The following is a 27,963-nucleotide window of genomic DNA, read 5'->3' as shown; positions in this document are numbered from 1 at the left end:
ACACACACACCCACGCTCGCTCAGAGTTAAGTGGACCAGCCTGACTCGCCCCGCCCCGCTTCCCGCGCAGGCGGGGAGTGGTTCCTCCGAGCCGGTGGCGGGAACAGCTGTAGAGCTGCGCCTGAGGGTTGCTGGCTCCGTGGGGCTCCGGAGCACCCGCGGTGAGTGGATGAGAGAGTGTGGTCACAGGGATGTGGGTGAACTCATGTCCCCCGGAACTACGGGAGATAGCGTGAGTCGCGTGGAGCACGCGTTCCCTCCCCCTGGTTGAAAGGCAGGGGGGCGGGGCGGCGCTCTGCACGCGTATGCGCAGCGCCGTTCCGGGTGCGGTGGCTGCTTGGTCCTGGCGGACCCGCTGTGCGCACCTGTGAAGGCTGGGGACTAGGACCCTCAAAAGTACAGCAGGCAGTTCCGAGGGATTTCCACTTCGCAGCTGCCCATTCAGTTCAGATCTGGAAAAAAAAACCAAACCCACAGATGTGCAGCTTGTGGATATCAGGGGTCAGAATTCACAGGCCGCTTGATTTAAATTTTGGGTTTTTATAGAACACATGCCACCCTTCGGGTTTGTCAGGTAGATCTTGAGTCTCAGTTCTTTTTGTTTGTTTGTTTTTTGAGACAGGGTCTCACTTTGTAGTGCAGGTTGGCCTTGAGCTCACTGTGTAGCCTAGGCTGGCCTAGAATTCACGGCGACCCTCCTGCCTCAGCCTCCAGAGTGCTGGCGTTACAGGCGTGCGCCACCATGCCCAGAGTCTCAGTTCTTTACTCTGCTTTTGGTACTTTTAAAAAAGTTAAGCCGACTGTTTTATGTTAACTTTAAAACTCCATTTTGGCGAGGATATAGCTCAGTGGTAGAGCCTTGCCTAGCGTGCGTAAAGCCCCCACCTTTGATCCCCAGCACTACAAGGGGAAAAAAATAAATAAAAGCATCCCTTAAAAAAAATTAGCCCAGTAGTGCCGCCGCCTGCCTCGCAAGCGCAAGGTCCTGAGATCGATCTCCTGTACAAATAAATAATTAATATTTAATTAAAAAAATAATAATTAAAAAAATTTTTTAAACTCCATTTTGCCACCTGCCTCGCAAGCACAATGTCCTGAGTTCGATCCCCAGTACAAAAAAAAAAAAGCGCAAGGTCCCGAGTTCAATCCCCGGCACACAAAAAAAAAACAAACCCAAAAAACCCCTCCATTTTGGCCACACAAAGTCAGACTTCTTAGGTGGACAACTGTGGCCTTTCACAAGTCTGGCCCTGACCCTTTAAGTCTCAAAATCCCTGATTTTTTTTCTCATCTTTTCCACTTAAATCTCAGCCTCAGGAAAAGGATGTGTTTCCTTTGTGCTTTTTCATATCTCAGTATCTGAGGTCCTTTTATTACTTCTACTTGGAAGTTCTTCTTTTGTTTGTTTTTGTGTTTTTGAGACGGGGTCTTGCTAAATAGTTTAGGCTGACCTTGAACTCAATAGGTAGCCCTGGCCAGTCTCTTGTGGTAATCGTGCCTCAGTCTCCTGACAGCTGGGATTACAGGCTTCGGCCACCATATCCAGCCTGCTTAGAAGTTCTTGTCATTTGTTTGCTAGATGAACTTGTCTTTGAGGACTGTGTTTAATGGTCACTCTAAAATTAAATTTATCGGTCCTCCTAGGCCAAGCTGATCACTTTCTCTTTTGTAGCCCTGAAATATTGAACCCTCCTCTATTATCATTGACACTCAACATTTAATAAAAAGTTATAGAGCTCCTCCTGTATACCACACACTAAGCTCAGTGCCAAGTGTACAGAGATGAGTAGGACAAAGTTTCTGTCCTTGAGGAATTCACAATGTAGTAGTAAAAACATATAAATGAGACTTCTGCAGTTACAGTGACAGGATGATAAACAAGTTCTCCCTGACTCTTATTCCTCTTGCTCTTCATTTGCACGCATACCCTGCCACCTCTAAATCTCCAGCCCCAGCCTCTCCCTCAACCATTAGACTTGTCTCCTCCAGTTTGGTCATGCATTTATTGAGCACCTACATTATGCTGGTTACGATGATTCCTGAGCTTGAGAAGTTTATATTTTAGTACAAGTATTAACAGGGGATTGCATTTAGAATCATCCGAGGGGCATTTTCAAAACACTTTGCCCAAGGGCCAGGGATGTAGCTCAGTGGTGCCGAGCCTACCTAGCAAGTGCAAGGTCCTGAGTTTCCCAGTACCAAAAAAAAAAAACTGCCCAAGCGCTGCCTGCTAGAAATTTTATCCAGTAACCAGGCTTTCAAAATTCAAAGATCTGGGCCAGGGATTTAGCTCAGTGGTTTCGCCGCCTGCTGCGCAAGCACAAGGACCCGAGTTCGACCCTGGTACCAAAAAAAAAAAAAAAGAAACAAAATTCAAAGATCTATATAAAAAAAATTCTTATTCTCAGGCAATCAGTCTAAAGGAGACCATAGACTCTAGGTAGATGAGAGAAGGGCATTCTGGACAGAAGTGGTTTGAGCAAGCTTGAAAGATAACAGTAGGCAGATCATAAAGGATTTTGTATTGTGGGTGTTGGGGGGGCATCAAACTTTGATTTTGTGTGGTATTGTACATTAATGGCAAACAATTCAAATAGTATCAAAGTGGAAGATAAGTATTTTTTTGCCCTCAAGTCCCCAAGTCCCCAGTTCTCTCCAGAGGCATCACTATGGCATTTCTTTCTTTTCTTTCTTTTTTTTTTTTTTTTTTGAGACAGCATCTCTTTCTCTTACAAAGATTGCCTTTAAACTCCTGGGCTCAAGGAGTCCTCCTACCTTAGCCTCCTTGAATAGGTAGGACTACAGACTTGCATTACCACATCCAGCTGAAATTTCTTATGTATCCACTTAAGGTTTTTATTTGGTTGGTATTGGGTTGAACCCAAGGCCTCATAACTGCTAACTACATGCTCTACCACTGAACTATAGCTACATCTCATTTGAAGTGCTTTACACAGGGCGCTTGTATGGCCAAAGCAGGTAACTATATTGTGGCTAGATTTAAAGGAACAAGATTGGAGAGGGAAGGAGATTAGGAAACAGTTGAATAATCTAACCAAAACACTCAAGACCTGAACTAAGGCGGTTAGCAGTGGGGATAGAAGAGGCAGATGAGTTTAAGGACATTAAGGGAGATGGACATATCTAAGATGACTCCTAGGTTTCTTCTGATTGAACAACTTAGATGTATCAGTGCTTGAGAGATCCAAAACAAAAGTAGAGACAAACTTAGAGGGACAGTGAGTTCAGTTTTGCTCATATTGTGTGTGAGATGAAGGATATTCTTCATTGCTCAGTTTAACAAGTGGGATTGGTACCTTGGGAGTTCAGAAGGACCCAAGATACAGATTTGCTGGCTTGGATGATGGTTAAAGTGGGAGAGTAGATGGCTTGCTCAAGGAGACTGTGTAGAGTGTAATGAGAAGAAGACTAAAGATGCGGGGCAAGGGAACATCAGCATTTAAGGGGAACAGGAGGAATAGCCAATGCAAGACAAGAGAAAGTTTTATTTCATGTTGGATTTTTTTTTTCTCTTTTAACATGTGTTGAGCAACTCATAGTATATGGAGATGGGGATGGTATAAAGGGAAAGTTGGAAATAAATGAGAAACAACCAAGGGACAGGAAGTAATTAATCAAGATTACAAAAAAAAGATTACAAACAGCTGGTGGTGCACACCTGTAGTCCCAGCACTTAGGCTGAGTCAGGAGGATCTCTGAGTTCAAGACCAGCCTAGGCAACATAGTGAGACCCTGTCTCCAAAAAAAAAAGATTACAGAGGGCTTAGATTAGAAGCAAACAGGTGCACATTTGAAAATGTATATTTTTAGTCTTCAGTGGAGGGAGTTGTGAGAATCCATGTTTCGTCACTGAATTGCTCTCAAGAGGAAAGGGGCAGAGACACCAGCTGAGAGGTGTGGGAAGCAGCGCGGTAAAGGGGTTTGAGAATAATGGGGGAAGTTAGAAACAGCTGCTCCCTGGGGAAGAGAAGAGGAAGTGAACTAGGCGAGGCTCTGCTCAGGTTGGAGGCTACACATTTGTTGTACTATATCTTTTTTTTTTTTTAGCAGTACTAGGAATCGAACTCAGGACCTTGCACTTTTGAGGCAGGTGCGGCACCTGAGCTAAATCCCCGGCCTAGTTGTACTGTATCTTTACCCAAGGTGGTTTGGTTTTCTCCAGCAAATCTGAGTCTAGGTTAGGGTCAAAGAGTCTGGAAAGCAGGTGGTTGCACTGATCTGAGCACTGATGGTTGCAGAGTATATGCAGCGAAAGAGTCAAGACCATGCAGAAGAGTTGCTGAACTGATAATACAGTGATAAGATTGAGGGATTCGTGCACTGCCAGTGTGCTCATCTTGTTTCCCAGCTCAGAAATTTTCTTTGGCTGCCTGGTTTATGTTCTGAATTCTTGAATGGATGGATAAAGGCAAGATTTTTTCATAAGCTGGGTTTTAACCCCATTTCCCTTGATTTCCTGTTAAGACTGCTGTATCCACAGCGGCTCTCCTTTTGCTTTGCTCTGGGGTGTCACGTGAATCACCCTCCTCTTCCCCACTGCCTGAATCCTGTGCTGCAGACTTTATAATTTATAAGCCCAATTCTAACCGCTTTTACTTACAAAACATCCTTTGTCACTTTCAGCTGAAAAGAGCCCTAGTTGATTTTTCTCCCATATCACTTACTTAGAGGTTATACTGTCTCTTACTTTAATTTTTTAAATTTTATTTATTTATTTATTTATTTATTTGGTACGGGGATTGAATTTAGGACCTTGCACTTGCAAGGCAGGCACAGTGCCACTAAACTAAATCCTCAGCCCTTCTCTTTTTTTATTAATGTCCTAAAGTTCTATACTTTATCCTGAGACTTTTATCAGTGGTCTATGCTTTAGTAGAATAAAAATTAAAACTAAAGCCTGAATTTACAGGAAAAAACTTTAATTGGAAAGTAAGAAAAATGGTAAGGGACTTTAGCTTGAGCAGCTGACAAAGATCAGGCTGGCATTTAACTAAGAAGAGTAAGAAAAAAAGTAAGCAGCTGAGGATGTAGCCCAGGGGCACAGTGTCTGCCTGGTAAGTGCAAGGCCCTGAGTTCGATTCCTGGTGTCAGGAAAAAAAACAGCTGAGAAAAAAATAGGCAAGAACTCCAGCTTGAGGAGTTAGAGAGGCCCCTCTGATGAAGGGGATCCTCCTGGCCCACCACAGAACCAGGAGGCCAGTTCTTAGTCACTGAATTGGGCCAGCATCCCATTATAAGCTCAGGTTGAATCCTAGTTACTTACAGGGCGCTGTAGTTTCCATGAGAGGAATCCTCGTGACTGGAAAGACATATTGGTACCGTGGGAGGAGCCCTTATGACCTGAGCAACATTTCCAGTTGTGTGAGGCTCTGCACAAATCCAAGGAGACTGTCCATTTAGGCCAATAGAGACTTCTGGGAGTAGGTGTCGTTGGTCTTGAAAGGCAGTGAGGTAGACCAGGTAGATTTAGAGCTAACAGACATATTAAATGACTAACATGTCTACGTGCAGAGCTGAAAAGGATTTGACCTAAAGTTTCACAAAATGAAGGTCAGGCTTTGTTCTGCTTTTACTTAACCTATTGGGCATTTGTAGGTCCAAGTGAGAGTCATGGTTTAAATCTCTGACTGCCTCAGAAGAAAACACAAATCATGCTCTTTATGAGTAAAAGGTTAGGGCCCAGGAGTTTGTTCCTATAGTGGTCTCTGTGTCATGACTATGTTATTTTGTCCATAAGTCTTTTTGGTTTAAAAATAGTGAAAGCAGTATATAGTAATTGTGCAGTGGTGTTTACAACAGTATATAGAAATTTTATAGTATGTGCTGTGCAAGGGCACATTGCAGAGGACAATGATGAAGGCAGTAAAATAATTTACCAATACGAAAGTAAAGGGGCCGGGGGTTTAGCTCAGTGGTTCTGGCGCCTGCCTTGCAAGCTCATGGTCCCAAGTTCAATCCCCGGTACCAAAAAAAAAGAAAGTAAAGACAGGAATTTATTTAGATAGAGTACACTATCAAAAGGGACAGCAGGTGAGTTTCCAAGAGAGGAATCACCCCATCAGAGTGAGAGACTGAGGCATTTATAAGGGATTGAAGACATGGGAAAGGGTCTGAGTTAGTTAGATACCTCATAAATGCCTTTTCCGGAAGTGTTTAGTTCCTTGTTAATCTCCCAGGAGTACCTGCATTGTAGCTATTGTTGTTGTTGTTGTTGTTATTCTGGTTTTTTGAGGCAAGGTCTCACTATGTAGTTCAGGTCACTATGTAGCCCAGGCCAGCCTCAGACTTGCATCAGTCCTCCTGCCTCAGCCTCCCACATGCTGGAATTATAGGCCTGTACCACACCAGGAAATCTGCATTATATCTAAAGTTGTGCATCAAAAGGTGAAAATTGACAAGATGATTTACTTTGATCTCACAGAAAGGCCTTTCCACACTAAAAGAAAAGTTTATTTTTGTCTCATGCTGTTGGTCAGTGTTAGTGCATTATCTATGACTGCTTAGTAATGCTGCTCAAGGTTACTTGGAGGAGGGGGCTGCTGAAGGTTTTGTTGCTAATGAACAATATACACCTATGTATTGCTGAGTAATGTGCTTATGTTCAATAGCTTGAGGAACTACTAAACTGTGTTGTGTAGCATCTGTACCACTGTATAGTTCTACCAGCAATATACAAGGTATGTGTGGTTTTCTTTTTTTTAAGGAATTCCTATGTTATAGGGCTGGGAATTTAACTAAGGCGTAGGGCTTACCTAGTGTGTGCAAGGCCCTGAATTGATTCCAAGTACCACCACTCCCCCAAAAAACTTTTCATGAAATTCAGAAGTTTTAGAACCACTGCCTTACACCAGTCTGTATTTAAAAACAAAAGTAAATAAAACAAAACAAAAAACTGTCCAGGAGTTTATCACTAAACAGAAAATTTCTTTCTTTCTTTTCTGTATATCCTTTGGCCAGCCAGAGTCATTCCTTTTCTGTTTCACCTGTGTTGTGGGTGAAAAGAAGCAGCATAGGGGAATTACTTTCAAAGCAGAAAACTCAGGAAGTAGGATGAAGTGCTGTGACTAAAACGAGAAATTATAGGCTTGTGTATATCTGTTTGGTCCTTGGTGCCTGGAAATGGCACACATGGTTTCTCATTTTCCCTCGGTGGGAGGAAAGGATTTGGTGGGCTATCTATAATGAGACCCCACTCTCTTGTCTATGCACCAGGATGAACCTTGAAGTTAACAGAAATATAAGACTCTGGACTATTTCAAAACTCACACATGAAGGGCCAGGGATGTAGCTCAGTGGTGCCCCACTTGCCTAGCAAGCACAAGGTCCTGAGTTTGATCCCTGGTACTGGAAAAAAAAAATTACAAAACTCATACATGAGATAAAAGAAAAGCCACAAAGATGAAGGACCTGGAGAAGAAGACTAAGAGACTGTAGGTCTTGAAGAAAGGGAAAAGGCTTCTGTGTCTCAGTGGGTAGAAACAGTGAATTAATTCTCAGATAGGCAGACTCTCTGCCCCATTAATTCTCTAGGAAAGTATTCCTATGAGATGGCAAAGAAAATCTGGGGCCACCACAATGGCAATGGCGACCTTTCCTGTTTTGTTTTTTTTGCGGTACCAGGGATCAAACTCAGGACCTAGCACATGTGAGGCAGGTGCAGTGCCACCGAGCTAAATCCCAGAAAGGAAGCTCTTTTATCCCAGACCCAGTGAATGGACCAAGGCTGCAAGAGATGGAGGCGTAGGGATGTGGGGAGGGTTGGCCTGGAAAATAGGTGATCTGACCCATTTCTTCCTCTATGTTGCCTGTTGTTTTGCTCAGAACTGCAGCAGATTAGACCCGGAAGTCCTGGCTCTCTTACATAATCTCTTGCCTTCTGCCACCTGCCAACACTCCTTCTTTCCTATCTTTTCCCTTTTCCCTCCACCTATTAGTTTGGTAACTAGGAATGGTGACTGTTACTACCTGTGTTATTTTTTCATTTCAGTAAAGTGGTGTGGTAAAGGCAGAAGTTTGAATGCTCTGCTGGGACCATTTTTACAAAGTATTGCATCCTGATTTAAACAGGTCTACTGTGAAGGACCAAAATAAACGGGGAGGGTGACTGGAAGGACTGTGAGGTTACTGTTTGTCTCTGCTGTTAGAAGACTGTCATTTCACACTTTCCATGCCACAGTGTGATGCCTGCCTTATTTTGAGGAGAATGTGTTGACTTTTTTTTTTAACTTGAATTTTTTACAGCTGCTTAGTTTGTTTGTTTTGTAGTACTGAGGATTGAACCCAGAGCATCACACATGCTAGGTAAGCAAGGACTTCACCACTGAGCTACATCTCCAGCTTTGCTCTTTTTTTTTTTTAGCTTCCACTTGGACAGTAGACAGGGAAACCCTTCAGTTTGGGTGTGCCTGTGTGTGTATGAGTGTGTGTACATGTACACTGGTGACCTCTGAAAAAGCTGGATGCATCTTTGAGGAGAGTCAAGGATCTCCTACTCTGAACCTTTTCACCAGAATCTACATCTCAGGGTCTGCAGAGCCGAGAAAGTACAGCAAAAAAGAAGTCTCCTTTCAGCTGCTGGTCACTCAGTGAGTGTTTTACCAGCTCCTTGTATTGCTGGGCTGAGCAGTCAGAAAGTAGGTTAGTACTGGGTGGGGGTGGAGGGATAGCAGGCAACACGAAGAAGTAGAACAGTTACATAAATGCAGGGAGATAACAACAGGCATTAAACCTTAGTGCTTTAGAGACTCAGTGTCCATTTCCTGCAGAGAAACACAAGTGGAGTGAAGGTCTGGAGGTAGGTGTGGGAGCCAGGAAAGGTCTTTTTAGAGGATCCCACTAAAGGCAAGGAGGAGAGCAGCTGAAGGTGCCTGGGGTGGAATTGATGAACATTCCAGATTTTCCCCAGGAGCAGAGTAAAGAATATAATGTATTTGTGTGCATTTGCACTATCAGCGTCAACTTCTGAGATGTTCAGGATTCTGGGTGTGTCCCTACTTGGTTACCTGACAAGGCTTAGGAATCTGAATAAAAAGGGATATGCTTCAGAAAAAAGATGGTTCTTCTGGAGAGTGACAGGGAGTTTATTAGTACCTATTACTCCTTTCCTTCCCATTCTGATTTCCACTGAGATTACCAAGGGTTAAGAGTAACTTTGGGAGGGCTGGGGATTTAGCTCAGTGGTTCCACCGCCTGCCTCGAAAGCACAAGGTCCTGAGTTTGATTCCCGGTACCAAAAAAACAAAGAGTAACTTTGACAGGAGAGTGAAGAAGCTTTATCTCCACATCAATTCCTTAAAAGCCCCAGGGATTCTAACGTGTGTCAGATCTTAAATATAATCATTGTGTGGTTGGAGCTGTACTTTTAATTCCTGTGGTTCAACATCAGCTGTGACTGTGTGGAAGAGCCACTGAAGGAAGAAGGCACTGGGTATGACCATTTGGAGGGAGTGGTCAGCTTCTGCCTCCCTCCCAAGGCTACAGCGCTCCCTAAGGGTGAAAGTTTCAGAGTTTATGCTCTTTTCTAGCCAACCATTCTTTCTACCAGGTGGTTGTTTTTACTCTGAAACAGGCTGTTTCTACATGTTCAGACCCAGGTTAGAATATGAGAATGTGTTTTAATTCATAGGCTGGAACCTCTTTGATTTTATAAGTAGAAGTCTAAGAGCCGGGGGCTTAGCTCAGTGGTTTCTCCGCCTGCCTCACAAGCGCAAAGTCCCGATTTCAATCCTTGGTGCAAAAAAAAAAAAAAAAAAAGTATGTAAGTAGAAGTCTGGGTGGGTGGGGGTGTTACTAGGTGGTACAGTACTTGCCTAGTCTAAGTATATTGAAAGAAAGGGGAGGGGGAAAAAGAAAAAAAAAAGGCTTTTCCTGGCATTGGCAGGAGCAATTTGGGTTCTGACTCAAGTGAAGCATTTGACGATCTTGCTCAGAATATTTTGAGCATTAGCACCTTGTCCTGTTCCTCTCACCTTTTCACAGAGTGGCCTCTGTATACATCTTTCCCTGTCTCTGCAGGTCTCATCATTTTGTCTCCACAGTCTCCATCTTCTTTCTCTGCTGGCTGGTCCTCTGGTGTATGGACTTGTACATGATGAACTGTGAACTTCTAGCCACATGTAGTGCCCTTGGGTACTTGGAGGGAGACACTTACCACAAGGAACCAGATTGCTTAGGTGAGTACTTTTTTGAAGAATCAGGTAAAAATCTTGGTGGAATTGAAGAGGTCTGTCAAATTTCTCAAACTCTAGGTATAAAAAGCATGGGGCCGGGGATTTAGCTCAGTGGTGCCGCTACCTGCCTCGCCAGCACAAGGTCCCGAGTTCAATCCCCGGTACCAAAAAAAAAAAGCATGTGGACTTGGGTGGAGCTTCTTCCAGGATTTCATGTACATGTTTTGTTCTTTCTTTCTTTTTATTTTTTTCATGTTTTGTTCTTTCTCTGAAGAGAGTGTGAAGGATTTGATCCGCTACTTGAGGCATGAGGATGAGACTCGAGATGTGCGGCAGCAGCTGGGAGCAGCCCAGATCCTGCAGAGTGACCTTCTACCCATCCTTACGCAGCACCGCCAGGACAAGCCTCTCTTTGATGCTGTCATCAGGTTCATTCCCAGCTTTTTGATTTTTACCACATGCCAACATTTGATAGTTACCAGTCTTTTTTTTTTTGGTACTGGGAATTGAACTCAGGACCTTGTGCTCGCCAGGCAGGCACAGTGCCACTGAGCTACATCCCCGGCCCTAATGCCAGCATTTGTGTTTGTGCCGATAGCATTTGGTGTTTGTGCCTGGCAAGAAAACCTTACATCTCCCTCCTTTGTTGTTTCCCCAGACTGATGGTGAACTTGACACAACCAGCCTTGCTGTGTTTTGGCAGTGTACCTAAGGAGCCCAGCATGCGGCACCACTTTCTACAGGTGCTTGCTTATCTGCAGGCCTACAAGGAGGTGAGGCCTTGCTTTTGAGTCCCTGGGGTAGAGTTTGGGCAGTGAGGGGAAGTGGATGGATGCTATGTAAGAGCCATTTCCTGTTTCATAGGCCTTCGCCAGTGAGAAGACTTTTGGGGTCCTAAGTGAAACCTTGTATGAGCTGCTGCAGCTGGTGAGTTTCGTCCTACAAGAGCCTGTGGCACAGTTAACACTTTGCACCTGTCCTGAGTTGAGGAGGAAGTGCTGGATCTAGAGATAGAGTCCAGTCCTTAGAGATATGGTAGTCCAGGCTATAGTCTCTCGCTGCCTCAGGACTGCTTGAACTCGTCCTTTTCTTTTAATTTTAATTGTAATTCTCTTCTGCACTTCAGTCCTCCAGCCTGGGTAGATACTGCCTGCCTTCCACAAGGATTCTCTCCCTCTGCCTCTTCTCTTTCTGACCAGGGCTGGGAAGAACGACAAGAGGAAGACAACCTGCTGATTGAGCGGATCCTGCTGCTGGTCAGAAACATTCTCCATGTTCCAGCTGACCTTGATCAGGAGAAGGTATGGTCTTGGGTCATAAGAATTCTTATGCTGAGTTAGGTTAAATTGTCCCCTTTTTTTCTTTTCTTTTCTTTTTTCTGCTTTTTGAGATAGCGCAGACTGACCTTGAACTCACTTTGTAGCCCAGGCTGGCCTGGAACTCATATTAGTACACTTTTTTTTTTTGGTACTGGGGAACGAACTGGGGACCTTGTGCTTGTGAGGCAGGTGGAGGAACTACTGAGCTAAATCCCCGGCCCTGGAACTCACATTGATCCTCCTGCCTCACCCTCTCCAGTGCTATTTTATAGGTGTCTGCCACCATGCTCAGTTGAACTGTCCTTGTTAGGCTTTGCTATCTTGTAACCAGTCTGGGGCATGAGCCTTGGCCAGGATGAGTTGGAGAACTTCAAAACAGGGCTGTGGAACTGAGTGCGCTCCTTTTCTCCCCTCACCACCGACTGCTCAGAGGATCGATGATGACGCCAGTGTCCATGACCAGCTTCTCTGGGCGATTCACCTCAGTGGCCTGGATGACCTGCTCCTCTTTCTGGCCAGCTCGCCTGCCGAGCAGCAGTGGAGCTTGCATGTGCTAGAAATTATCTCCCTTATGTTTCGTGACCAGGTGAGACCCTGGGCTGTGGCCCCAGTCCCTCCATCCATGTACTTTTCTGCTACACAGCCAGACTTGGTCTTGTAACAATGGCTGAATTATCTGGGGAAGGTGGGTGATGAGTAGAGTGTCCTTGTCTTCAGTTCAGGGTCCCATCAAAGTCTTGTTTTGTTCACTCTGTCCCCAGTAGGAGTGAAATAAGGATTAGGAGTGACTATCCTTCTGACTCTCCCCTCCTTGTTACAAATCTAGAACTCTGAGCAGCTGGCAAGAGTAGGGCAGGGACGCTTAGCTCAGGAGCGGAGCACAGATGTGGCAGAACTGGAGATGCTACGCCAGCAGGAGATGGCAGAAAAGAAGGCGAGAGCCCTCCAGCGAGGCAACAGGTGTGTGGCAGAGAGCACGCTCTCTGGCTGTGTCCGTCCTGCAGCAGGGAATGCCAAACACTTGGGACCAATTCTAAGACAGTGGAGACTGGATAACATTTTAAATCTTGAACTCCCTCTGAGTTCCTGGTGAAAGAAAGTGGGCTAAAGCTTCCATATGATTGAGGAATCACTTTGGACTTTTCTCCCCTGCAGGCATTCTCGATTTGGGGGCTCTTACATTGTCCAGGGGTTGAAATCCATAGGGGAAAGGGACCTCATCTTTCACAAAGGCCTTCACAATGTGAGTATTTGCACATCTGGGGAGGAACACTGGAGCTGTAGGGCCTGAGACGGGTCACCATCCCTGGGCTCAGAGCATCTCTGTTCTTAGGTTTAGAAAGTTAGTGATGGCAGGAAAAAGAAGCGGAGTCTCTAGTGTTAGCCACATTGTCTTCACTCATGTCTTTATTTAGTACCAGAGGCAGTGAACTTTCTGAGAGTTTTTTCTGAGGAAATTGTAATGCCAGAGATGTGGCAACAGGTGCAGGGGGAAGGTGGTGGGTTAGGAGTAAGTCTAACCCCCCAACCTGCACCCTCAGCTCCAAAACTACAGTTCAGATTTGGGGAAGCAGCCCCGAAGGGTGCCTAAACGTCGCCAAGCCACCCAGGAGCTGTCCACTCAGCGTCGCTCAGCCCTTAACGTGAGGCTTTTCCTCAGAGACTTCTGCTCTGAGTTCCTGGAGAACTGTTATAACCGGCTCATGGGCGCAGTGAAGGTGAGAACTTGGGAAGACAGAGACAATCGGGGATGGCATAGGGTGGTGACCAGAGAAGTAACAGGCTAGTGCTGGGTAAAAAGAGCAACCTAGGTTGGAGCCCATGGGAGGCTGAGGCTGAATTATGGGCAAAGAAGCAGTAGGGCTCCAAGATGGTGAAGATGCCAGGAGAGGGTGGGTAGTTAGTATGAGAAAAAAGGATTCCAGAGAAGTGACCCCAGAGGAAAAGGAGGGCAATCCAGATAGACCTAAGGAGAACAAGAGAAAATTGGAAATTATGGATCCTACAGAATATTACAGTGATGTCTAGTCTTCTCCCCATCATAGGACAGGAGGAAATTGGGAACCCTGAGATCGTGATAGTCATTTTTTTCTTTAATTTTGGACATTAGGATCACCTGCTTCGTGAGAAAGCTCAGCAACACGATGAGACTTACTATATGTGGGCCTTGGCTTTCTTCATGGCTTTCAACCGAGCTGCCTGCTTTCAGCCAGGCTTGGTTTCTGAAACACTCAGTGTCCGTTCATTCCACTTCATTGAGCAGAACCTCACCAACTACTATGAGATGATGCTAACAGATCGCAAGGAAGCCAGATCCTGGGCATGCCGGTGAGGGGATGGTTATTAAGGTCGCAGGGGGCATCCAGGCCAGACTGGGAGTCTAAATACCTGAATTTTGGATGGTACTTTTTTCTTGATTCAAGGTTGAAGGAATCAGGCTGGGGAGTAAGGATTGATGGGGTCATTTGTTTCTGGTGACACTTGTTGAGGAGTAACGTTTCCATTAGCCAGTGCCCTAAATTGTCCCCCATTTCATTTCCTGGCTTCAACTCATAGGATGCACCTGGCTCTAAAGGCCTATCAGGAGCTGCTGGCCACAGTGAACGAGATGGAGATGTCCCCAGATGAGGCTGTGAGGGAGAGCAGCCGCATCATCAAAAGTGAGGCCCTGGCTGAGTCCCTGATCCCAGCCTTCCCATCTCCACTAGAATTTCATTCTTCTTAGTCCCAATTTCACTCATTTCTCCTTTTTTTCCAAGCTTTTCAGACAAGTCCTTCTATTCCTTTTTCTTTCCCCTTCTTAGACAACATTTTCTATATGATGGAGTACCGAGAACTGTTCTTGACACTCTTCCGAAAGTTTGATGAGAGATGCCAGCCTCACTCTTTCCTTCGTGACCTGGTGGAAACCACCCACCTCTTCCTCAAGATGTTGGAACGGTTTTGTCGGAGCCGTGGGAACCTGATGGTCCAGGTACTGTGCAGTTCTGGGATGTTGAAAGTGCTGTTGGGTGAAGGACAGAGGGCTTTTTCTCCTCCTTTACCAGGTAGCTTAAGTGGATAGTTAGTACTATTAATAGATAGATACTCCTGTGAACTAAGAAGGCAAGAGGTTTGTGGTGCTGCTGGTGTGAGTTTTCCAGTTTCCTTCTCCCATTAAGTTCATCCCTGATGTGCCATAAATATCTTCATTCATTCAGGAAACATTTATTGAATACCTACTGTGTGCTAAGCACATAAACTTTTAGAGATTCATAATTTTAGAGTTTAGTAATTAGTCAGCTTTCTGTTGCTGTGACAAAATGAGAAAAACAACAGAGGAAAATTTTATTTTGGCTTACAGTTTCAGAGGATCCAGTCCATGATTGCTTGGCTGTGTTGTTTTTGTGCCTGTGGTGAGGCATAGCATCATGGCAGAAGGGCTCGGGTGGACCAGAGCTGCTTACCTCATGGTAACTAGGAGAGGGGAGCATGCCAGGAACAAGATATACCTGTCCAGGGCGCACTGCCCATGCCAGGAACAAGATATACCTGTCCAGGGCACACTGTCCATGACTTACTTCCTCCAACCAGGCCCCACCTCCTACAGTTTTCTACCACCTCTCAATAGTCCATTCAATCACGAATCCATCAATGGATTAATCCATTGATGAGATCACAGCCCTTGTGATCCAGTCACTTCCCAAAAGTCCAACCTCTGAAAATTGCTGCATTGGGAACAAAGTCTTTAATACCTGAGCCTTTGGGAGACATTCCAGATCCACAGCATAACAGCAATTATACTCTCATGTTTCCTGGTTATACTTCAAAAGCATTGTGGGGAGATGGGTAGAGCCTTTGTTGAAAGTTAGGAAGACGAAGATCCAGTCCTATACTAGTTACTATCAGAATAAACTCAAGATGCTTGTGTCAGTCTCTCTAGATCCCTAAATAGGAATTATAACATGTACCTTAGCAACTTCACCAGACCTTGTCTCAGAAGTAAAAAAAGGGCTGGAAATGTAGCTCAGTATGAAGGTCCTGGATTCAATCCCCAGTACTGGGGGAAAAAATATCTACCCCTGAGTCTGAAATGAAATAAATGAAAAGCCTACAAGGCTGGGCATGGTGGCACATCCCTATAATCCCAGCACTTGGGAGGCTGAGGCAGGAGGATCACTGCAAGTTTGAGGGCAGCCTGGGCTACATAGTGAGACCAAAGCCAGTTTAAACTACATAGTGAGACCCTGTTTAAAAAAAAAAGGTCGGGGATTTAGCTCAGTGGTTTCGCTGCCTGCTGCACAAGTGCAAGGACCCAAGTTCAATCCCTGGTACCAAAAAGAAAAAAAAAAAAAAGCCTACAACAAAAAGAACTTTCCAAGAAATTTGTATTCTGGAGACAAAGGGACTCTGCTTTGTAAAAATAAATTTTGTCCCAGAACCTTCCTATAATTCTAGTTGCTGCAGCTTAAAATTCTGTCTGGGGCCGGGGATTTAGCTCAGTGGTTTCACCGCCTGCTGTGCAAGTGCAAGGACTCGAGTTTGATCCCCGGTACCAAAAAAAAAAAAATTCTGTCTGGCCAGATGTGGTGCACATCTGTAATCCCAGCACTCAGGAGGCTGAGGCAGGAGGATTGCCATGAGTTTGAGGCTAGCCTGAGCTACATAGTGAGTTCAAAGCCAGCGTGAACTGCATAGAGACCTTGTCTCAAAAAATAAAGTAAAATTAAATTAAATTAAATTCTATCTGAACTGGACTTGAAAGAGGCAGCAATACTCAGATTTTGTTAAAAGGTATTTTTACACTCAGGGCTGTATGATATTGTCAATAATAATAGGCATTTATTCACGGTTTTCTGTGTATCAACACAGTGCTAAAGTTTTCATGTAAACCCCACTACAGTGTTAGGACAACTGCATAAAGTGAACAAACAACATACCCAGAACCTTGTTAGTAAATGGCTAGCATCAGTGGTACCTTGGTTCATGAACTTCATTCTTTCCATGATTCTGGTCTTAAACCGAATTGGATGAGAAGGAAATCATTATTTTCCCACAAGGTCAACATTGAACCTAACCATTGAATTTGATTCTGTTCTCGTCCAGTTCAGTTTGTGACCAGAATCATGGAAAGAATTAAGTTTGTGAACCGAGATACTACTGTACTCGAGTCCCAATCACTAGACTCCAAGCCTCATGCTCCTCCGATGGGTGTGTTTGACCATAAGTTTCTCAACAGAGCATGAACCCCAAGGGCTCCCCATCCAGCCATCCTATTTGAGTTTTGAGCACCCAGACAAAAGACTGGTTTGGAGCTGTGACTGGTGGGAGGAGGAGTAGGGGGTTGATTTACCTTTTGCTTTTGTTGTGTTTTGGTTTTTTGAGACAGGGTCTCACTGTGTAGTCCAGGCTGGGCTCAAACTCATAGCAGTCCTCCTGCTTCAGCCTCCCTAGTGGTGGGATTAGAGACGTGCATCACCAGCCTTGCTCTTGATTTTCAAGAAAATATTTTGCCTTTTACAGAGTCTTTTCATGTATCTTATTTGATTCTCATACCAAATTTGTTGATCCCATAGACTTCTTAAGATATTGCCACTTTTAGCAAACTCTTACTCTAAGAAACAGATATTTTAAATGGCAGGGTATTTATGCTTATTCACATTGCTCTTACATGCTGTAATGTAATTTCCTTTTGACTTACTTGTGTCTCCAACTAGAGTGCAAGCTTTTTAGGGGCAAAGAAATACACTGTTCATTGCTTCCCACTGCCTGTGAGCAGCACATATGGGCACTTTGTAAATGGCTGCTTAACTAGTTTTATCACAGCAACAACATTGAGGGGAGAAGACTTCCTTAGCTCTCTTGCCATCCTCATACAGTTCTTTTTCCCTGCAGAACAAACAAAAAAAGAGAAAGAAGAAGAAAAAGATTCCCAACCAGACTGTAGCTTCTGGTAATGTCCCATATAGTCCAGAGGAGCTGGAGGCTTTGTGGCCAGACCTGGCTGAACGGCTGCAGTGCTGTGTCCAGGTAGGTGGTTGCAAAAACTCCAGCTTTTGGGGGCTACTGATATGGGTAGACAATCTTGGCTCTCTTTGCCTCTGCTCCTATAGCCTTATCCATCTCTAGGATCCTGAGCTCAGTGTAGACTCCATGGTTCCCTTTGATGCTGCCTCAGAGATGCCAATAGAGGAACAGCGGGTGGAAGCCATGGTGAGGATCCAAGACTGTCTCCTGGCTGGCCAGGCTCTGCAGGCTCTGACTCTCCTGAGATCCGCCCGGTGAGAACTGTGCCCAGCACCCTTCCAGGCCTTGGGAGCCTTCACTTCGGTACAGGTTCTCAGTCTTCAGCAGAGAGAAGTCCCTGGGACCCAGGACTGAGCACTGACTTCTGGGAGCTTTGATTGGCTTGTTGGAGTTTTTGGGTTTGTTTTTGAGAAATATTAGCACAGATAATTCTACTAGCCAAAGATAATCATCATTACCATTTTGATGAGTAATCTTCCAGAGCCTGTTATCTATAGATGTACACACACACACCTCCTTTTACAAAAATGGAAAGTGCATGTGCTGACTCATAGTATTTTTTTTAACTTCTCAGTATATCTCAAGCATCATTTCTCATCACTTACATTTCTGTAATTGTTAATAAATTTCAGACACCACTGTATACATACATACATTTGCTGAACTCCGTGTCAACATTTAGATTGTTTGAGCTTTGTTCTTACATGATTTTCACTGCAGTGTGGCTTATGAGGAAAACTTTCCCTGGAGCCTGTTTCATCCTGTAGTGACAGTTTGGATTCTCTTTCTGAATGACAAATGAAATATATCTAAGTTCCTTCTCCCAATTCTAATTACAATTCCTATTTCCTGTAGTTAAAGCCTTTTTCTCTGTCCTCCAGGGAAGTGTGGCCAGAAGGTGCTGTATTTGGCTTTCCAGACATTTCCCCTGAGGAGGAGATGCAGCTGCTGAAACAGATCCTCTCTGCTCCACTTCCTCGTGAGTCTATTTCTTTGCATCTCTCTTGTTTCAACTGTGTTCCAGCACCAGTGTAATAGAGACCCAGTAGTTCTCAATGTTTTTTTTTTCCCCCCACAGTACTGGGATTGTACCAAGGGCTTTTACCCTAAGCTACATCCTCAGCCCTTTTTTAATTTTGAGAGAGGGTCTCACTAAGTTCCAGGTTGGATTCAAATTTGAGATCCTCCTGCCTCGCCCTCTCAGAGTGCTGAGGTTACAAGTGTGTGCCAACCATGCCTGGCTAATCGTCAGTCTTTGTATAGGGGTGCAGGGAACAGAGGAAGGAGGTGCAGAAGAAGAAGAGGAGGAGGAGGAGAAAGAAGAGGAGTTGCAAGTTGTGCAGGTGTCGGAGAAAGAGTTTAACTTTCTGGACTACCTGAAACGGTGTGCACTAAGCCTGAGTTGGTCCCAGGGTGGTGATTGTGGAGCTGTGAGGATGAATAGTGTTTTTGTGATGCTGACCTCCTCTCCTTTCCCGTTTTGGTGCAGCTTTGCATGCTCAACCATTGTTCGAGCCTATGTGCTGCTGCTGCGGAGCTACCGGCAGAACAGCGCCCATACTAACCACTGTGTGGTCAAGATGCTACACCGGCTGGCCCATGACCTCAAAATGGAAGCCCTGCTTTTCCAGCTCTCAGTCTTCTTCCTTTTCAATCGTCTGCTTAGTGACCCTGCTGCGGGAGCCTACAAAGTGAGAGGCTACCTGGGAATGGGGCTGGGGGCTGGGGATGATCTTTGGGAGGTGTCAAGGCTGGGAGATGAGAACATGGCTGGCAGGCAAGTTGAGGGAGCTGCCTGAGGAAGAGCAGAAGAGAGTGTCTGGGCAGAGGGCAGCTGGGAACAGGTAGAAAGAAAAGACCCGGAGCCTTTTGTACCTGTTTGGGCTGACGTGTCATAGCAGCCTTCCTTCCTTGTAGGAGCTCGTGACTTTCGCCAAATACATCCTCGCCAAGTTCTTTGCATTGGCCACAGTCAATGAAAAAGCCTTTGTGGAGCTGCTGTTCTGGAAGAACACAGCTGTAGTTCGAGAGATGACTGAGGGCTATGGCTCCCTGGATGGCGGGTGAGCTGGGGATGGGGAAGGATGGGCTGAGGGCAACTGAGAGTCAAAGGGTGAGAGCTGGAAGGGCTTGCAGATCATCTGATGTAGTGTTTCTTTCCCTTTCACCGGTGAGAAACAGGCCCAGGAGGTGAAATGCTTACCTAAGTTTCCCCAACAGAGGAACAGGAACTATAGCCTAAGTCTCCTGTCTACTCCAGTTTCCTTCTCTGTTACCAGAGTTAGAGGTGGTTGGTGGGAGTGGGGTAACCCACCCCCTGAGTTTGTGTGTGCCCTCTCTGGTAATGTGCTGGGAAACCATAAGGATTCACAGAAATGTTTGTCCCTTTCCTGTAGTATTTCAGCTTCTCTGTTTCCCATAACACTGCAGTCCTGTAACTGACTCTGTAACTAATGAATTATCTATCTCACTTTTCTTGTTCCTTTCTGAACTGATCACAGATGGCCTTTGGTCTGCTCTCTTTGAGCTGACAGCCTACATACACTGCTTTCCCTTTCACTGTTCAGGTCTTCTGGTTGCCGAGCCGCTGCATGGAGCCCAGAAGAGGATGCCCAGCTTCAGGAACTGTACCTCACCCATAAGGATGTGGAAGGTGTGAGTCCTTGAGAGCCGAGGACTTTATGAGGAGAGGAGCCTGAGCTCCCAGACTCCTCTTTACTGCTTCAGTTCCTCTCCACCGCAGATCAAGATGTGGTAGAAGCCATCCTGGCACGCCTGAGTACTGCTCGAACACGCAAGCAGGTCATCTGCCATCTGGTACAGCTGGGACTGGCTGACAGTGTCAAGGACTTCCAAAGGTAGAGGCTTCTGTTTTGGAGGGAATGGGGATGGGGAATCTTCAGTTCACTCCTTGGACCTCCTCTTCTACCAACACCTCCCTCAACAGGAAAGGGACCCATATCATATTGTGGACAGAAGACCAGGAGCTAGAACTGCAGCGGCTTTTTGAGGAGTTCCAGAACTCAGATGGTAAGTGAGGTGGAAGCTCAGAATAGCTGAGATGAGAGCCAAGCTGTCTGCTTCTTTATCCCCTTCCTCTTATTTCCAGGAAAAGCTTATCCCATCCTTTCTGTCCACTTGCTATATTTGTATCATTTGGGGTAGGTTGAGCTAGCATCTCTCCAGAGACCTGAATTTCCTTTACCAATCCCTTTCTCTAGTTGCTCTTGGGTATTCACACAATTCCTCTCCATAGATGTCCTTGGTCATATCATGAAGAATATCACAGCCAAACGCTCACGGGCTCGAGTAGTGGATAAACTGCTGGCTCTGGGGCTGGTGGCTGAGCGGCGGGAGCTGTACAAGAAACGGAAGAAGAAGTTGGCACCCTCCAGCATGGTAACAGTCTCAGCCTGGCTCTGCTGGCCTGGTCCCATTCCCCCTGAAGTGCTCTTAGGAGCAGCCCACCCAGATCTCTCCTGCCTCAGGCTATTCTGAGGAGGTCCCTCCAGAGGGGGTGGTCAGCAGCCAGCAGACTCCACCACATTCCTCATGTTACCTCCTTTTCATCTTCCCACCACCCAATAAATTGCAGCCGGATGGAGATGAGTTTCTGAAAGATTTTTGGCAAGATCCAGAAGAGGAAAACTTGCCAGAGGAAGAGAGTGAAGAGGAAGAGAAAGAGGAGTCCTTGGAACCAGAACAAGCCCACAGTAGCTCAGTTCTCTCAGCTGAAAACTTTGGTCAAGGCCTGCATCAGGAAGGTGAGGACGTCGGTTGAGAGAGATGGAGGGTTGGGATGGGAGTTTGAACCAAATATGTTTCCCCTTTTCCCTCAGGCTTTTCTGCCCCCCTGCTGTGGCTCCAAAACTGCCTGATTCGAGCAGCAGATGACCGAGAAGAGGATGGTGAGTGGGGAGAATGATGGTTTCAGAGGACTGGAGTTCTGGAGTCCACTGGACTGGCTTGTAGGATGGAGGGCCAGTTCTTTCTCACATCTTTACCATGTGACTGTTGGCCTCTTCTAGGTTGCTCCCAGGCAGTTCCATTGGTGCCATTGACTGAAGAAAATGAGGAAGCAATGGAAAATGAACGGTTTCAGCAGCTGTTGCTCAAGCTAGGGATTCGGCCCCCTGCCTCTGCACAGGCACGTCCCTGGTTAGAGTGTCAGCCAAGGCAAATTGGTCCAGATCGCCTCACCGCTATTGAACTTGCTATCTCCGTATTGTCCTCTGTCCTCTGTCCTCCTCACTGTTATCTTGTCATTTCAGATCCAGAGCCCTACAGCAGCTGTCCTGCTAGTCTTCCTCTCTGCAATCTCCCTTTCCCCCAAATCCATGTTCTATACTGCCCCCTAGATGTGTTTTTTTGGTTTTTTTTTTTGGTACCTGGGATCGAACTCGCAACCTTGGGCTTGGGAGGCAGGTGCCGGAACCACTGAGCTAAATCCCCGGCCCTAGATTTATCTTTTGAAAAATCTTATCTCCCCTCCCACTGCACTCCCCATACGTCTTTCTAAAGTATTTTTCATGAGATCACTAGCTCATCTAAAGCACTTGTGGTCCACAATCAGATGGCATGCCAACCTTTATGGACTGTTGGCCATCCTACCACACACCTACTTTACACCTGAGCAGTTATCCTTCACATAGTAGGCTGTAAACAATAACTGTGCCAAGTCCTCTTTTCGAAAGCTCCACCCATACTAGTGAAGCAATAAGTACACCCGTGCACTTGCACATGCACGCATGAACACACGCATGCTTGCACCTCACTCATCTTCCTGCTGAACCTCCGCCCAAGAGTCAGCTCAGTTGTCATTTCCTCAGAGAGGGAAGGTTAACCCTGAAATAAAAGTAATCCTTTGGTATACCTGTAATCCCAGCATTCCAGAGGCTGAGGCAGGCGGATCACAAGTCCAAGGATAACTTGGGCTACACAGTGAGTTCAAGGCCAACCTGGACTACTTAGAATCTATCTCAAAAAAAGCATTTTTCAAAAAAACAATATCGCTGGGAATTTAGCTCAGTGGTTCCGCTGCCTGCCTCACAGCACAAGGTCTCGAATTCTATCCCTGGTACCAAAAACCAAAAGCAACAGAGGAAGGACAGAAATACACATGTACTTCCAGGTACCAAAAAAAGAAAAAAATACACATGTGCAAGTTCCACGGCCAAAGCCTTGGTCTGGCCCCTTCATTTATTCCTTTGATGTAGCCTTAATCCAACGGTGTTACTGCCCATTCATTCTTTCTCTTGTTAGATTATGAGTTCCTTGAGAACAAAGATCATATGTGGCTTAACTTTAGATCACCAGATCCATTCATTTGTTTAGTTAACAGCTGTATTTACTGGGAACTTTTTTTTTTTTTTGTACCAGGGATCAACCTCAGGTTCTTGCACTTTGGAGCCAGGCGGCAGAACCACTGAGCTAAATTCCCAGCTGGGAACCTCTTAATGTAGTAGACACTGTGCTAGACAGTGGTTATATATTATAGATAAACAAGAAGTAGAATTCACAACCCTTGTGGATCTTCAGTAATGTGGGGTCATAGCCAACGAAAAATATAAAAATTGTGAATAGAGGGTGGTTCTTTCCCTTTGCTGTCATTTTCTTTCTCTCCCTCTCTTTTTTTTTTTTTTGGAGAGGGTGGCAATACTGGGGATTGAACCCAGGGCCTTCACACCAAACTACATCCCCAGGCCTTTTTTATTTTTTATTTTGAGACAGAGTTATGCTAGTTGCCCTGGCTGGGATTGAATTTATGATCCTCCTCCCATAGCCTCCTAGAGTGCTGAGATTATGGATGGGCACACCATGCCTGACCCCTTTGCTGTCATTTTCAATTGCTTTGCCCCTGTAGGAAACCTTCTGGCGAATCCCAGCCAAGCTGAGCCCCACCCAGCTCCGCAGAGTGGCAGCTTCTTTGAGTCATTCAAAGGAGGAGGAAGAAGAGGAGAAGCTACAGCCAGAGTTAGAGCTGAGCATCCCCAGAGAGCAAGAACCTAGTGAGGAGGACCAGCAAGAGAATCAGGCAGAAGCCCTCAGGGCCCTCTTGCTAGCTCGTAAAAAGAAAGCAGGACTAGCATCCCCGGAAGGTAAAGTATGACTGCTCACCTATTGATGACTTATTTGTGCCAGCCATAGTGGAGGTTTGGAGGGATGAGAAGATACTTTGAGAATATGCAGGCCAGGTTCCCCAATTTTGTGCCTCTTCTACTTACTTTAGAGGAAGAAACTGCTGGTGGGAAAGAGCAGCTGAAGATGGTGCCTAAGAAGCGAAAACTGCTGGACAGTGAGGAGGAGGAGGAGGGAGATGAGGGCAGAAGCAAAGGTAGTGAGTCTGATTGTGATCTGCTTTTTCTTCTAATCTCTGCCTTCATTCTGAAGACAAACTATCATCTGTTTCCCTTACCATAGTCAGATATTCTCTCTCATCCCTACTGTTCCCACAGCATCAGACCTAGGAGCTCCAGTAATCCAAAAGAAGAAGCGGTATCAGATTGAGGATGAAGATGAGAACGACTGAAGAGCCACAGACCTAGGGGTAGAGATAGATTTGATTTTACATGGTAAATTTAAGTCAGAGTTGGGAGGACCCAGATCTATTCTTAGTGGAATGCATACAGTAGGGTTCTGGGCTCTTCTATAGATTAAGGGCCCAGGAATTTTTAATCACCAGTGTTGGAGGGACCTTTTGCAGTCAGTCCTGTTTCTCTCAGTTTTGTTTTGTATTGGTGGTGCTGGGATTGAACACAGGACCTCCCGCATGCTAGATAAGTACTCTACCACTGAGCTACATCCCCAGGCCATCTTTCCCCAATTTTATCATTATGCTCCAGAAGCGCTCTGGAAACTGACTTCTGACTTCTTTTCTAGGAACCTTTTTTTCTTTTTTTGGTTACTACACCCTCTTAGCAAATAAGAGGAGGGAGTAAAACATAGAAGGTACCCTGGACCCCTTCCTTGGTCAGTTGATTGGTTTGTTTGTTTTGTGGTACTGGGGATTGAACCAGGGCTTGCACGCTAGACAAGCATTCTACCACTCAGCGATACCCCCAGTTTCCTTCGTTGGTCTGCCCCTGTCGACTTTTCTGCTAGAGATGGGGGCTTTACCATCAACACTAGATGAGGGGCTTTACCATAATGCATCAGAGTTTTGCACTGTTTTTAGAAGGCACTTTGGTTTCCTTCTTCCTATTTTTGTTTCCAGTGATCATCCCCTAGTTATCAGATTGAGCCCAGTTCCTGGAGTTGAGGTAGAGTTAAGATGGAATATTTGTCAGATGATGAATGTATTTGCTTTCTGTTTGGTGTTAAATTAAACATGTAAAATTAACAGTTGCTGACCTCAGTTTCACTTGCCAATCTAAGTTCCCCAACCATCCACCTGCTGTGGTTTTGGAAGAACTTTAAAATATGGTTAAAAGAGACCACCAGCCCTCTCTTTTCTTGTTTCACTACAGAAAACTGTTCTATCTTCAAGAACCTTCAAGTTGCTGGGTGTTGTGCTCCACACCTATAATTCCAGCACTGTGGAGGCTGAGACAGGAGGATCACTTTGAGTTTAAGGCCAGCCTGGGCTACATAGTGAGTTCAAGGCCAGTCTGAACTACAAAACAAGACACTGTCTCAAAAAAAAAAACTTTTTATGGAAGCTTCATAACATAAGCATGACTGATTAAATCATTGGCCATTGGTTTATCAGTTCAAACTTCAGCCTTCAGCCTGTCTCCCTTTTGGGAAGTCAAGGGTGGAAATGGGACTGAAAGTTCCAATTTTCTGATCATGTGGTTGGTTCCCGTGGCAACCAGGCCCCATCCTGAGACTGTATGGAGGTCCCCAGCCACCAGTCATCTCATTAGAACTCCCATCATTCCCCAGATTCCAAGGACTTTAGGAGGTATATGTCAGGAAGTGGAATGAAAATGTATATTTCACAGGGCTGGAGATTTAGCTCAGTGGCACCGCGCTTGTCTCACAAGCACAAGGTCCTGAGTTCGATCCCCAGTACCCCCCCCAAAAAAAACCCCACAGTATTTCAATCCTTTTCTCACTGTCTTAATGACATAATTCATTATCATATCCTTTGTCCTTAAATCAACTCTTTGGATATTAATAAAGTCATTTCAGCTTTCTCTTTTTTTTTTTGGTACTGGAGATCGAACTCGGTCGGGTCCTTGGGCTTGTGCAGCAGTCAGTGAAACCATGGAGCTAAACCCCGGCCCAGCTTTCTCTTGATTAGTGCTACCATGGTACAGCTTTTTCTTTTCATTTTCAGCAATAGTGGAGATCAAACCCAAGACCTCCTGTAAGTACTCTACCACTGAGCTATATTCCTAGCCTTTAAAGTGAGTTTCTTGTAGAAACCATGTAGTTGGATTGTTAAATCCAATTTGGATAAAAGCTTTTAATTTGAGTGTTTAGACTATTTAAACTTAATACAATTATTGATGTAATCAGGGTTTTTTTGTGTTTTTGACTCTGGTTTTTTTTTTGTTTTTGTTACCAGGGATCAAACTTGGTCCTTCCTCTTGCAAGGCAGACGGTGGAACCACTGAGCTAAATCCCTGGCCCCATTTTTTGCCTCTTTGTGAAGTGGGGAGGATTTGGTGCTGGGGACTAAACCTAGGGCTTTGTGTATGCTAAACATGTACTTTACCACTGAGGTATAACCCCAGCCCGGCCCTAGGTTTTTAAAGTTTTTTAACTGATCCATAAAAACAAAAATTATACATAATAATGGGGTACTGTGTAATGATGTGGTATACAAAGTATGATTGAAAAACATGCCCTTGATGATACAACCCACTTCCGTCCCCCCCCCCCGCCCCGCAATGCACTTTGAACCTAAGAGCTTCACACTGAGCTACATTCTTCATCCCCCCATCCCTTTGTAGTTTAGAAACCAGATCTTGCTAAATCGTCTAGAATTTACTCTGTTGCCAAGGCTGGCCTTGAACTTGCAGCAATCCTCCTGCTTCAGCCTTCCAAGGGTTGAGATTATAGGTATGCACCACCACACCGGGCTTTGAATTAGGGTTTATAGTATACATCTTTAATTTAATAATCTACTTCCAAGTGATATTTATGCTACTTTACATAAGAGCACAATGTGAGAAATTCACCAGTACACTGCTGTTCTTCTTCCAGTATTTCTGCTCTTAACACATTTTTGCATTTACACATTATGTTCCCTATACTGGATTATTTTGGCCCTAAATAGTCTATTACCTCTTTAAAACAAAAACATTTGCCCACATAATTATGATTTTTTAATGTTCTTCATTCTTGTTTTTTTTGGTACCGGGGATTGAACTCGGGTCCTTGCGCTTGCCAGGCGTTCTTCATTCTTTTGTACACATATTTCCACTAGAAGTCATTTTCCTTCTACCTGAGGACTTCTAACATTTCTTACAGTCCAGGTCTGCTGGTGATGGATTCTTTCAGCTTTCAAATGTTTTTGGATTTTTTTCTTTAATGTAAATTTCACATAACATAAATTCATTATTTAAAAAATGTACAATGCTGGGCATGGTGACACACCTATAGTCTTAGCACTCAGCAGGCTAAGGCAGGAGGATTGCTGTGAGTTCAAGGCCAGCCTGAACTACATTGTGAGACCCTATCTCAAACAACAACAACAGAAAAATTAGTTTGCCAAATGTGGATGTGTTTACCTAGCTACTCAGAAGACTGAGCAGGGATCTCAAATTCAAGGTCATCCTGAGCAATCCTCTCAAAAAATAGAGGACTAGGGCTAGGGATTTAGCTCAGTGGTTCTGCCACCTGCCTCAGAAGTGCAAAGACCCGAGTTCGATCCCCAGTACCAAAAAAGAAAAATAGAGGACTAGAGTATGGCTCAGTACTCTCTGGTTTTAATCCCCAGTGCTAAGGAAAAAAAGTCTCAGGAGATGGGTGATGTGGTACACAACTCTATCCCAACACTCAGGAAGCTGAGGCAGGAGAAACTAAAGTTCAAGGCCAGCCTGGACTACATAACAAGACCCTGTCTCAAGCAATAAAAAAAGAACTGTGCAATTCAGTGGCTTTTAGTATATTCACAATTTTTTGCAACCACCACTACTGTAATTTCAGAACATTTTCATTACTCCAAAAAGAAATGCTATACCTATCATGTTGAAAAATCTTTGATCTTGCCAAGTGTGATGGCTCATGCCTATGATCCCAGCACTCTGGGAGGCTGAGGCAGGAGATCACAAGTTCGAGCCCAGCTTACTTAACTTAGTGATTTACTGAGTCTCTGTTTCAAAAAATAAAAAGGAGGGGTTATAGCTTGGTGTAAAGGCTTTGAATTGAATCCCCAGTATTGAAGAAAAACAAAAAAAACTGGTCTTTCACTTGGTTCCTGGGTTTATTTGGGCTTTTTAATACCATGCAGCTATTGATTTCCCATATACCAAAGGAGACCTTTTGGAATGGAGGTT

At 45.0% G+C, this 27,963-nt stretch overlaps 1 protein-coding gene across 6 annotated transcripts; it reads left to right on the top strand.

Annotated features, from left to right (window-relative positions):
* Positions 1-77: 77 nt before the first annotated feature.
* Positions 78-26,191, top strand: Timeless (timeless circadian regulator). Of its 6 annotated transcripts, XM_087192150.1 has the most exons (31): positions 8,401-8,606; positions 10,036-10,193; positions 10,465-10,618; positions 10,849-10,963; positions 11,055-11,117; positions 11,390-11,491; positions 11,940-12,095; positions 12,336-12,469; positions 12,665-12,752; positions 13,051-13,227; positions 13,620-13,837; positions 14,066-14,169; positions 14,314-14,483; positions 17,384-17,518; positions 17,618-17,769; positions 18,397-18,494; positions 18,779-18,899; positions 19,005-19,206; positions 19,433-19,578; positions 20,083-20,168; positions 20,259-20,373; positions 20,463-20,545; positions 20,772-20,914; positions 21,111-21,279; positions 21,355-21,423; positions 21,544-21,662; positions 23,379-23,613; positions 23,745-23,849; positions 23,971-24,062; positions 25,797-25,826; positions 26,028-26,191. In XM_087192150.1, the coding sequence occupies exons 1-29, from the start codon at positions 8,437-8,439 to the stop codon at positions 24,042-24,044; spliced, it is 3,861 nt and encodes a 1,286-aa protein (XP_087048276.1). In that variant the 5' UTR covers positions 8,401-8,436; the 3' UTR covers positions 24,045-24,062; positions 25,797-25,826; positions 26,028-26,191. The 6 variants fall into 6 exon arrangements, with proteins under 6 accessions (XP_004861353.1, XP_004861350.1, XP_087048276.1 ...); XM_004861296.4 differs by lacking the exons at positions 8,401-8,606; positions 25,797-25,826; positions 26,028-26,191 and adding an exon at positions 78-161 and having other exon boundaries at positions 10,059-10,193; positions 23,971-24,854; XM_004861293.4 differs by lacking the exons at positions 8,401-8,606; positions 25,797-25,826; positions 26,028-26,191 and adding an exon at positions 78-161 and having other exon boundaries at positions 23,971-24,854.
* Positions 26,192-27,963: the final 1,772 nt, after the last annotated feature.

The sequence above is a fragment of the Heterocephalus glaber genome, unplaced genomic scaffold, assembly GCF_053883595.1.
Source record: "Heterocephalus glaber isolate CG9 unplaced genomic scaffold, H.glaber_assembly_v1.0 deba00001569, whole genome shotgun sequence".
NCBI classification, from domain to species: domain Eukaryota; kingdom Metazoa; phylum Chordata; class Mammalia; order Rodentia; family Bathyergidae; genus Heterocephalus; species Heterocephalus glaber.
This window is presented reverse-complemented; position numbering and strand designations above follow the sequence as displayed.

Excerpts from the sequence above, each read along its gene's own strand:
- Timeless (XM_087192150.1), top strand. The coding sequence starts at position 8,437 with ATGAGTGTGTGTACATGTACACTGGTGACCTCTGAAAAAGCTGGATGC. Across the intron at positions 10,964-11,054 it reads ATCTGCAGGCCTACAAGGAG|GCCTTCGCCAGTGAGAAGAC; the intron begins GTGAGGCCTTGC and ends CCTGTTTCATAG. Across the intron at positions 12,470-12,664 it reads GCCCTCCAGCGAGGCAACAG|GCATTCTCGATTTGGGGGCT; the intron begins GTGTGTGGCAGA and ends TCTCCCCTGCAG.